The sequence below is a fragment of the Nematolebias whitei genome, chromosome 17 (assembly GCF_014905685.2).
Source record: "Nematolebias whitei isolate Nwh7 chromosome 17, NemWhi1, whole genome shotgun sequence".
Taxonomy (NCBI): domain Eukaryota; kingdom Metazoa; phylum Chordata; class Actinopteri; order Cyprinodontiformes; family Rivulidae; genus Nematolebias; species Nematolebias whitei.
In genome coordinates, this window is record NC_056514.1 from 28,679,686 (window position 1) to 28,691,870 (window position 12,185).

The 12,185-nt window shown below is 42.3% G+C and overlaps 1 protein-coding gene across 1 annotated transcript; it reads right to left on the reverse strand.

The window, feature by feature from the left end:
* Window positions 1-2,339: 2,339 nt before the first annotated feature.
* Window positions 2,340-11,759, reverse strand: klhl11 (kelch-like family member 11). Its single transcript, XM_037691068.1, has 2 exons — window positions 11,233-11,759; window positions 2,340-3,971 (listed from the first exon to the last, which is right to left on the reverse strand). Exons 1-2 carry the CDS (start codon window positions 11,757-11,759, stop codon window positions 2,387-2,389), a joined length of 2,112 nt encoding a protein of 703 aa, XP_037546996.1. The 3' UTR covers window positions 2,340-2,386.
* Window positions 11,760-12,185: the final 426 nt, after the last annotated feature.

Below are 12,185 nucleotides of genomic sequence, written 5' to 3' on the forward strand. Positions count from 1 at the left end.
GATGTTGATCTTCTGTGCTGGGCCATCCTTTTGGCCAGTGGCTGTTTTGTTTCCCCGATGTAAGACTGATCACAGCCCTCCTGACACTGAACAGCATACACAACATTACTCTGTTTGTGCCGGGGGACTGGATCTTTGGGATGAACCAGTCTTTGCCGTAATGTATTTTGGGGTTTAAAAGCCACTGGGACGTTATGTTTAGAAAATAAACGTCTCAGTTTCTCTGATACTCCCTCAACATATGGAATGACCACTGGTCTGGGTCTGGGTTCCTCCTTTTCACCTGTTGGCTGACTGGAGTCCTGTTTGGGTTTCTTCTCTGCTTTTAGGAAGGCCCAGTTAGGATATCCACATTGCTCTAGGTGTACCGCAAACCCACCCACACAGACCAGTATTTGCAGTTTGACTCCCATCACCCTTTGGAGCACAAGTTAGGAGTCATCAGGACTCTGTATCACAGAGCAGACAGCATCCCCACTAGCTCAGGAGCCAGGCAGAAGGAGAAATCCCACACAAGACAGGCGTACGTGTCAACTTTGAAGAATGACGATGAACCGGTTTGATTTCAGCACCGTGTGCAGCACCAGCTGGAGTCCCTCTTCACTGAAGCTGCAACGTGGCTCCAAAGTACAATTGTTCCTACCATAAGGTCATTCCCAGTCTGAAACAGTCCCGTGTTCTGGTGATCCCGAAGCTGCGGGTTCGAGCCCAGCATGTGTATCGAGGTCAAACCAAAAGATCTTTAATGCAGATTCACACAGGAAAATCCAAGGACATTTTCACCTGTAAAAAGAGCATGCAGCAATAATAAGAAATTAAATATTAATTTGAAAATGTTTAGTCAACATTAATAATAATATAAACTCAAATGTTTGTTTAAAAAATAATTTAGCACAAGTAAGAAAAACTTTTGCTCATGAGGTATTTATTTTTTAAGTAACACCAAAATAAAGCTGATAAATGTCTCATCTCAACAACACACTCCTTCATGTAAAAATAAAAATAGTTCAAGATAGAAATTAAAGTGCCCATTTCACACACACACACACACACACACACACACACACACACACACACACACACACACACACACACACACACACACACACACACACACATACACATACACACACACACACACACACACACACACACACACACACACACACACACACCCACACACACACACACACACACACACACACACACACACACACACACACACACACACACACACACACACACACACACACACACACACACACACACACACACACACACACACACACACACACACACAAAGCAAATTCCAAGAAAATAAGCAATATTCCAAAATGTCATCAAATTTCACCTACATATAAATTGCTTTGTGTTTGCTAGATCACAGCATGGTCGCTTCCACTCTTGTGGTACAACATCAAATATCTCAAATCAAAAAGGGGAAACCAACTTTCAAAACGGTGATAAAAGTGCAAAAACAACATTCTTAAGGATTAAAATCTGAATGAAGCGCTTCATTTTCAAAAATAGCCTGTTACAATCATAGACAAATGGATTTTAAATATTCATCACTTTAAAAACCAGAAACGTAACTGGGTAAACTGGTGCAAAAATCATTAACAGTCAACTGTCGGCGGAGTACAAAGACGTATAAAGACCCAATATCAAACCCTGATAAACATTTATTTATTTCAACAATGAAAAATAAAAAAAAAAACTGAAAAAATAAAATAAAATTCTCCTTCATTTGATTTTAGCACTAGAACTAAAATGTGTCACTTTCCTCTGACGGATCACAAGTACAGACATTTTTTGATGTTTAACTTTGAAACTTTGACACCAAGTTTCACAAATTTACACTGAAAAGACATCTGGTATAACATTAGTGACAGTTTACTCTGGCTCAGAAATTAAACTTACATTAACTAGTAGATTAAAATTAAGGCATAGAATAATGAAAACCCAAATTAATTAATTATTAATTAATTAAGGCTAATTTATCTGTCAAACAGTGATTTTCCACTTGAGCCTGATCCATTTCTCCATCTTCTTTACCCAATATGTGCAGGGTGGTGAACTGGTGCCCATCTTCAGTGATTATTGGACACTGGTGACCTGTGGACAGGTCCACCAGTCCACCACAGGGACACACAGATGAATGGAACTACCACTTAATGAGAATTCAGCGTTACCAATTAGGACGCATGTTTTTGGTCTGTGGGAGGAAACCGACGTACCCGAAGAAAACCCAAACGACACAGAAAGATGGCGGCGGAGTTTTGAACGAGTCGTGAAGCAGCACTTGAAACCCACTCCACGCAAACCAATAAAACCCTTTCACTTTATTTAAAACGAGCAAGGTGCTTCTTGATCGCAGCAGGATCCTTCAGCACTCGATCTGAGCTTGCAGCTGCCTCCTCACGGTGAGCGAACGGCGGCGGAGGTGCTGCATCAGCTGCACGTGGCCCTGTTGGCGAGCCAGGTTCTGCGGCATGGGGTAGCGCTGGCAGCCGTGGAGGTACCTGTACGGGATGCGGACGTGACAGGCCGCTGCTCGGCAGCGCGGCTCGGGCAGGGGCGGAAGCAGCGTCCAGCACTTCCTCTCGGCGCAGTAACGGTACGCCTCTTTGCGGTACTGCTTCTCCAAGCTGCCGCCGTTCCTCCACCCGCCGATGACGAAGACGTCGTCGCCGAGGTTGCAGATGGCGGCGCCTTCCATGCAGAGAACCTCCGAAGGGAGGCTGCCGAGGATGTCGTCTGAGACGCTTCTGCTCATCATCTGCTGAGCGTGCTCGTGCGATACTTTGTAGTTCTTGGGACAGCACGAAGCGGTGTGGTAGAAGTTTGTGTTTGCAACAGACATTTGAAAACTACAATAATTGTCAATCAGAGGCAGCGACTGCACTTCCTGCCACTTGTGACTCTCTGTATCGTAGCATGCTGTCACGGTGATCAGCCCGTCGTCTTGGTCTGCGTCTACTGGCGTCCTAGCCATCACGTACACGTAGCGATCCTCGACACTCACCGTCTTTACGTCTCGTAAGATCATTGGCGCGGGCTCAAGACTGGCCCACTGGTCCAGCTCAGGTTTGTAGACCGTGACGTCTTTAAAGCCTGGACTGAAGTTTCCATGACCACCGATGCTATAGAGAACGTCTCTGACGCACGTGAGGCCGAAGGAGTGCTTGCGCATGGTCAGGTTGCTCACCTGCTCCCAGCAGTTGAGGCTCGTGTTGTAGCGCTCTGCCATCCTTGCAAAGCCAGGCTCCATGGAGCCCGCCACGTAAACATGGCCGTCGGTCACAGAGATGGCGTGTCCATCCAGGTAGTTGTGAATGTGCGGCAGGTTGACCCAACGATCCTCAGCAACGAAGTAGCCCACGCACTCACTGAGGTACTCGCCACCCTCTGAAACGCCGCCGATCACCATGATCACGTCCATGTTCTGGCCGAGGCGTGGCTGGACCGCGCCCACGATGGAGGAACAAAGCTCTTCGGTGGCCGACTTGAGGCTTTCGGAGCGAACGGCGTGAAACTCCAGCGCATCGAGCACCAGCTGCTGACACGGAGCGCTGTTCGTCACCAAGGGTTCCTTTTTCACCACGCGCGTCAGGTAGGAAGGAGCAATCTGCGGCAGCCTTAAAAGTTTAAACAGCTCTTCGAAGTACTTCTCCCGCTCCTCGGAGTTCTGGCGGACCCATTTCACCATGACCTGGAACAGCTCCTGCTCAGAGTCCACGGTGATGTCCGTGTCCGACAGCCAGTCTCGCACCAGGTGGAACGGCAGCGTGCAGAACACCTCGTTGCACACGCTTTTGTTGAAGTTTCTTCTGATTGTCCCGGCGGCTTTCAGGGCGAGCTGCTCCAGAGAGTACATGTGAGCCAGGCTGTGCACGGCCACACAGTTGGACAGGCTCAAATTCTTCCCCAGAAACTCGGCGCAGAAGCTCTTCAGCTGCTCCAGCAGAAACCTGATTAAAGAAGATTTGGAGAAGTTTTAATTACAATCTTTTTTTTTGTGTGTCGTTGACTGAGCTGTTGGTCAGTTAATGGAATAATCATTAAAAATGCATGTCGTCACATGACCCCAACAAAAGGAAACGGTTCCCGTAACCTGAGATAGTTTCAAAGAAAGTTCAAATAAGCAAAGTTTGAAGTTCTGAACGGGTCAGTTTAACCAAAACGTGAAATTAAAACTCAAATTTAACAACGAGCGTCCAATACAAATGCATTGATACACGTTATAACTGCCGGGTAACTGAAAATACAACGTTCAATAGTTTCAGAGAAATAAATGAAAAGTAAAAAAAAAAAGAAAATAATGCAAAAATAACAAACTCTCTAAAAATAGAAACAATAAGTCTGTAAATAAAAAACTTAAATATGGATAACGACAAATTACTACAACAAAAACTGTAATACTGTAATAAAATGTCAAGTTATACTAAAATTAATAGAGTAATAACCGCTTGACATTTTTATTATTTTATTGCAGTTGTTCGCAGGATATTAAATTTAGTATATTGTTTATTTTCTGTAAACATGGCGGTTTCAGACTTCCATATACCGTATTTTCCGCCGTAAACGTTGCATCTGTCCAAATATGTCTAATAAATTGGAAAAATGCATAAATACTGTATGTCTAGGCCTGTCACGATAACAAATTTTGTTGGACGATTAATTGTCTCAGAAATTATTGCGATAAATGATAATATTGTTTGAAATTTGAAAATAATTAGTAATTATTGTCAAATTGAAGAAGACATGTTGGTTAATTTGTTTTGCTGTAGTAACTTTTTTCAACCACCAGATGGCAGTATAAGACTGTTTGAACCGAAGGATGGATAGTGAGGGAGAGAGCAGCGTGTCACTAAGAAAAATGGGAGGGAGGCCCCTTGATGCGTCATGGGTTGTCTCTCTTCAGTTCTCAAAAAGGCGGACGCTCGGTGTGGTTTGAGCTATTTAGCATAGCATTTTTCACAGAAAGCTTTCAATTAAAAAAAATAAATAAATCAGTAAACAAGTTCACAGCTTCTTTTTTGCAGAGAAAAACTTTTTTACACCAAGGCACGGGTTTCAACCGTGAATTGTGGAGCTTCGACAAGACGGAGGTTTTTTTCTTAGGTTGGCCTGTTAGCTTAGCTTCTCAGCTTAGTAGTAGAGAGAGACACGATGAAACGATAAAGCCAATAAATGAAAATGAGGTTGATAATTTTCATTTATCATGCGATTAATTGATTTAATGTTTATTGCGACAGGCCTAAATATGTTGCGTCGCCGTATACGTCGCATCTTTTATGCGTCACCGCTGATATGTCGCGTTTGTTACGCGTCACTGCTGCCAACCTGGAAATGTGGACCGAACCCGGAAGTGTAGGCCGGTGTTGTGCCAAAAATCAATTGGCTGCCAAATGGCGGCTGTGGAAGCGTGCACAGGAGGACTTTAACAAGAATTTAACAAGATTAACACTTAAAAACAATTATTTGTTTGCTCAAAATTATAGCAAATGTGTCTCGGTTGAACTTTTACTCAATAAATGCACTTTAATGGTCAAATTAGCTGCATTTCACCTGGGCGGCGCAGAGAAACGAAGCCGATATGATGGTTGCTCCAAGCAGCGAGTAGAACGAAGGTGGCAGACAACGGCAAGCAGATTGCGTCATTAATAGCTACTTTTACCTATCACATGATATAACGGCATGTCTTACTACTCTGCTGCCATCTAATGGCTGAAAATGGTAGTGTTCAATATTTTCAGTCAGAATTAATGAAAACAGTCTTATCTCAGCCAAAAATTAGTTTATAAATATGGAAAAACATCCATAAATATGTCGCTTCAGTGTATAAGTCGCAAGGCATGTAAATTATGCAAAAACAATGCGACTTATAGGGTGAAAAAAAAAGGTAATAGGACACTGCTGTAGAGATGATTTAGGGAGTACTGAATCTCTAGAATCAGTTCATTAAAATGATTCATTCAAAAGATTCATTCACTGAATCCTTGAGTTCATGCGGGACGTGCGTGACACAGCACCACTTCCAGCACAGAACTACAGGAACGAGTCACTCCTCAGTGGCAGTTCTTTCATTAACGAATCACTCCCTGCCCTCTCTGACACTCTCCTCTCTGTGTAGCCTACGTTCATGAGTGACATCACAGCAGCATGTTCAACGCAAGTCAGCTGTCTATTATTATTATTATTAATTAATTAATTAAATACAAACACCACATTGGCGGAGGTTATCCGGACCTCTCTGTTGTACATAAACTGGATCACGGTCTCCTTCAGCACTTTGGTTGGCCTTGTTGCTGCAAAGTGGTATGATATTAAAACTTTATTAAGGACACAGCATCTGGTCTATAAGAAAAATTGAAATAAAAATTGCAGAGTTTATCAATTAATGTAAAAAAAAAAAAAAGACAGGAGAGATTAAAAATAAATAAATACATTGCAGGCAGCTGTAGCAGAAAGACAATTAAACTGTCCAGACAACACTTTTCCTTCTTGGCTCATTCATCTTCACTTAGTGTCTCATATGGGGCCCAGAGGCCCAGGATGCTTCGATAGCGGCCTTAAGCTCATCCAGAGTGTTGGGTCTTGCGTCTCTCAACTTTCTCTTCACATTATCCCACAGGTTCTCTATGGGGTTCAGGTCAGGAGAGTTGGCAGGCCAATTATGCACAGTAATACCACGGTCAGTAAACCATTTACCAGTGGTTTTGGCACTGTGAGCAGGTGCCAGGTCGTGCTGAAAAATGAAATCTTCATCTCCATAAAGCTTTTCAGCAGATGGAAGCATGAAGTGCTCCAAAATCTCCTGATAGCTAGCTGCATTGACCCTGTCCTTGATAAAACACAGTGGACCAACACCAGCAGCTGACATGGCACCCCAGACCATCACTGACTGTGGGTGCTTCACACTGGACTTCTGGCATTTTGGCATTTCCTTCTCCCCAGTCTTCCTCCAGACTCTGGCACCTTGATTTCCGAATGACATGCAAAATTTGCTTTCATCTGAAAAAAGTACTTTGGACCACTGAGCAACAGTCCAGTGCTGCTTCTCTGTAGCCCAGGTCAGGCGCTTCTGCCGCTGTTTCTGGTTCAAAAGTGGCTTGACCTGGGGAATGTGGCACCTGTAGCCCATTTCCTGCACACGCCTGTGCACGGTGGCTCTGGATGTTTCTACTCCAGACTCAGTCCACTGCTTCCGCAGGTCCCCCAAGGTCTGGAATCAGCCCTTCTCCACAATCCTCCTCAGGGTCCGGTCACCTCTTCTCGTTGTGCAGCGTTTTCTGCCACACTTTTCCCTTCCCACAGACTTCCCACTGAGGTGCCTTGATACAGCACTCTGGGAACAGCCTATTCATTCAGCAATTTCTTTCTGTGTCTTACCCTCTTGCTTGAGGGTGTCAATGATGGCCTTCTGGACAGCAGTCAGGTTGGCAGTCTTACCCATGATTGCGGTTTTGAGTAATGAACAAGGCTGGGAGTTCTTAAAAGCCTCAGGAATCTTTTGCAGGTGTTTAGAGTTACGTCGTTGATTCAGATGGTTAGGTTCCCACTAAACATTAGACGTCTAATGGACGTCCAGATTACGTCTATATTGGGTCCGTTGGTCGAAGACCAATTCTGGACGTCCCCCCGATGTGTAAACAAGGTCCACTTTTGGACGTCTAACCATGACCGCATTTGTACATCAATATAACGTCAGACTTGGAGGTCATATAGACATTTTTTTTAACATGCATTTCCTCTATTCTTTTTTTTTTTTTTTTTTTTTTTTTACAAATTTTAGTAGTTACCTTATTATTTATTTGAAGATTATCATTATTAATGTTATTATTCAATTTTATTCCGTGTTGAATTACGGAGGTAACATTAATTTTCAGTAGGTGACGGTACTTATGAAGTTGTTTGCTTTCTGCCATAAAAAACACGAAGAAGAACTGTATTCGCTGGCTTCGGAACCCGAGCGTTACGATTGGATTGGCGGAGTAGCACGTGATCATGTTCCAACCAATCAACGCCACTCTTGCTGAACCGCGCTTCGTTCATAAACCAACAGTTAATATATTATTTTAATTTCTGTCGGTGCTCAGCTTGTGGTCATTTTTATCGGAGCTCATCTGTGTTCAGTTTGTTTGTCACGGAATTCAACTGCCTGCACTAAACTTGCTGCGATCCATTCAGAAGTTGAAGGTAATTGGTTATGTTTTGTCTGATTTATGTTTTAGCTTTGTTCTCTTACCTGTGGCTTGCTAAATAGTTTAGCTAACGTTTAAGCTAACGTGAGCTAAAACTTGTGTTTACGTCACTACAGCAGACGATTTAAGGCAAGTAGAACACTACAGGTTAGGAAATAAGTTATTCTAGTCTTTAAATAAGTTGCATATGCTACGAGGTTACGAGGTTTTATGTTTGTTTTTTTAGTTGTTTTTTTTTTTCTTTTGGAGGAGTCATGGCTTAGTCCACCCTTGCGTCTCCGTTAACACGCATGCGCTGACCAGCCAACAGCAATGGCCGTGTTGTATTTCGGAAGCATTCCTTTTTTGTGGATTTTACACCAACATTGCTGGAAAACTGCATTCGCTACAGTGCTTAATTCCTTAGTGTGTTACAACGCCATTGCTTCCCTGATAGTAAGTTATGACTAGGGAACACCTTCCCCCAACAGCTTTCCAAAGTGGAAAAAAAAAGTTTTGTTGGGTTTGATGGTTTCTGGGGCACGCCCTCTCCTGTGCCCGCCATTATTCCATCCGGGGGTCTTTCTGTGTGGAGTTTGCATGTTCTTCTGGTGCTTGCGTGGGTTTTCTCCAGGTACTCTGGTTTCCTCCCACAGATCAAAAGCATGCATGTTAGGCTGGCTTCAGGCCTCCCTTGAAAATGATCTGTGATCTCGATGAGATTTGCCTGGTTAAATAAACGTTAATAAATGATAAATAAATGTGTGTTAGTAAAGCAAGTGGACATTGTACAGAGACAAGTGTGAAGTGATTGGCAAAAAAATTCAAAGCCAACTATGAATATTTGCAGGGATGTTTTTTTTTTTTATTAATCCAGTATTAGGGGAGGCCCCAGCAAGACATTGTGCATTTTCCAGATTGCCTTTGCATATTACTAATTACTCATTTGTTTTTTGTGTTTTTGTCTTTTTTTTTTTTTTTTGCAAATGCAGATGGAATCATGAATGGGGACGCTGCAGCAACAGAAGGTTTTATAAGGACTCATGCTGCAGAGCATTTAAAACATGCGCCACAAAAAAGTGGAGGTGGAGGAAGTGGGCTCACACAGAACATTTAAAATGTGCCACAAAGAAGTGAGATGCAAATACAGGTGCCGGTCATAAAATTATATCATGAAAAAGTTCATTTATTTCAGTAATTGCATTCGAAAAGTGAAATTTCTATATTATATTCATTCATTGCACACAGACATATTTCAAACGTTTATTTCTTTTAATGTTGATTATAACTGACAACTAATGAGAACCCCAAATTTAGTATGTCAGAAAATTTGACTATTACTTGAGACCAATTTAAAAAACAAAAAAAAGGATTTTTATAAATGTTGGCCAACTGAAAAGTGTGAACATGGTACCATGGTCCTTGCAAAAGGAGCCCCAACCAAGTAATGAATGATATACATACTCATTTCATTTTTCATACTTTTCAGTTGGGCAATATCTATAAAAAAAATCCTTTATTTATTTTTTTATTTTAATTGATCTCAAGTAATATTCTAATTTTCTGAGATATATTTAGGGTATTCAGTAGTTGTCAGTTATAATCAAAACTTTAAAATATTTGAAATATCAGTCTGTGTGTAATGACTGAGTACAAGTTTCACTTTTTTAATGGAATTACTGAAATAATTCAACTTTATTCAAAATGTTATGACCAGCACACTTTAAAAAAAATTGCGTACGGTAATTGTGGTGAGGGGACTGTAATTTTATATAGCTTTTATTTCTCGTGTTGCTAGTTCAGCTATCCGAAAATGAAAATGAAGGCATGTTAATTTTTTTATTTTTTATGTTAAGTACAGACCAAAGCTATGTGAGCTGTGTATTTTTATAGATTTGTTTGTGTACATTGTGTTTTGCCACCAGTTGATAAGCTCCCTGTTAATTCTAAATTTTTTATTTTTATTTTTTTTTTTAAAGGTACTTAAGGTGGACTTTTTTTTTTATTTTTTTTTATTTTTTTTAGTTTTTGCCACCAGTGTTACGCTACTGTTCTGTTAATCCTTTAAAATGTGTTAAATAAAGATGATAAATGAAAAATTTAAGGAGTGATTTGTAAACTCTAATCCAACTGTTTCTAGGACCATGTTTCCTGCTGCACAATGGGTGGTCAAATGAACTATTTCCCAACTTCAGTCGCAGTTTTAAAGTACTTTTCATATGCATAGCATAGAAGCAGCATTTTTTAAGTGTATAAAAATACACTGCTCAATATAATAATATAATATTATAATATTTAATACAATAATAATTATTATAATACAATATAATAAGAGCCTATTTAAAATAATAAATATAATTAGTTGACTTGGAAAAGACGTCTATATTAACATGTCCGATAGACGTCGAAACTAGACGTCATTTAGACGTCCGAAAAAAAGACTTCTGGCGTCACAGTCTGCACCTCCGACCCAGTTTAGACGTGCAGAAACGACTTTAAAAAGACGTTGTTTAGACGTCTCCTTGCACAGTGGGTTAATAGCTTGTTTAGAGAACCTTTTCATGATATGCTAATTTTTTGAGAAGGATTTAGCTTTGCGAAACACGCCACTGCCCCAGGGAGGAGGAAACGGAATCACTCAGGACAGAGTCAGAGAGATTCGTTCGCTGAGTGATGCATGTAGTTTATTTGCAGTGAATGAATCAAAAGTCACATTAGGTCAGGCTCATGGCACGTGCTGCAGACTCATGTCACGAGTGAGTCCCAGAACGCGGAAGTTTCACTCCCGACCAGCTCTCCTGAGCTAAACTGAACCGAGAAAAGGAACGAATCGGTTAATAAAGTGATTCGGTTCAGTTTGTTCGTGAACGACGCAACACCAAGTGCTACACACCTGGATTATTGAGCATGGACTTTGTTGTTAAATGCTACATACATTTTCTGAGCAGAAAATGACAAATAATCCAAACATACTGCGGGTCACTTGTGACAGACATCTCAGGTTACATAATAAACACAAATGTTCCCAGACTATGTCAATAGTCACCTGTCAGCAAGTTCCAACACCTCGTGGACGTTGGCGGAGGTTATCCGGACCCCTCCGGTGTACATGAACTGGATCACGGCCTCCACACACTCCGGGTCGGGCCCCGCCGCGGAGCTCCACTCCTTTAGCTCCACCCGCCCGGTCTGAGACTCCGAGAACTGTCCGCCCAGCAGCAGCTCAAAATACTGCGAGGCAGCCGACAGAACCGAGCGGTGGGCGGGCACCGTCTGGACCCGCTCCCCGGAGACCCCCCTGGAGCTGAAGAGCAGGGTCAGGTCGCAGAACAGCCCCGCTTTCCTCTGCTCGTTCTGCCGCCGGCAGAGCTCCGAGCAGAGCGCCGGGCAGGTGAACTCCTCCGCCTCCTCCGGCTCGCCGTCACCTGTTACCTGCGCGCCGCCGCCGCTCTCCTCCGGCGCTTCTGCCGCAGCCATTCCGACGCAAAAGGAGAATCTCAAAGGTAAATGAAACCTCGGGACCAAATCATAAGTGCGTAAAAAACACGTCGACAAACTTCCGAACACTGTCATGCGTTCAGAGGCCCCGAGAAGAAGGCACTTCCGCCTTCACAAAAACACCGAGCGAGACTCCGCACCGCCGACTCTCAAGGTAAATACTTTTACCTTTTGTCACGTGTTTCCTGTCAAGCGTGGCGCTCCATGGAAGCACGTGACACGCGCGATAAAGATCTATTTTTATCCTATGAAACAACTCCGGAGGACGATACATTTTCGTTATGATGATGAAAAGAAAAATCCGCCAAGTCCTGATTAAGAGATAATATCACAAAATAATGTCATCTCATAAACATAAGATGAAAGGCCGTCTCATTAAACTCTTTATGATAATAAGATACTAACCATTATATTAAGTTTCTTTATTATATTTATGAGATATCGTCTCATTTGGCAGCACCACATATGTATGAGATACTTTCTCATAATAATGAGACACTC

Bases quoted from the DNA above. Each gene is read 5' to 3' on its own strand.
- klhl11 (XM_037691068.1), bottom strand. From the start codon at position 11,759: ATGACAGTGTTCGGAAGTTTGTCGACGTGTTTTTTACGCACTTATGAT. The intron at 3,972-11,232 runs GTGACTATTGAC...TTCTTTAATCAG, and splicing joins GTGTTGGAACTTGCTGACAG to GTTTCTGCTGGAGCAGCTGA.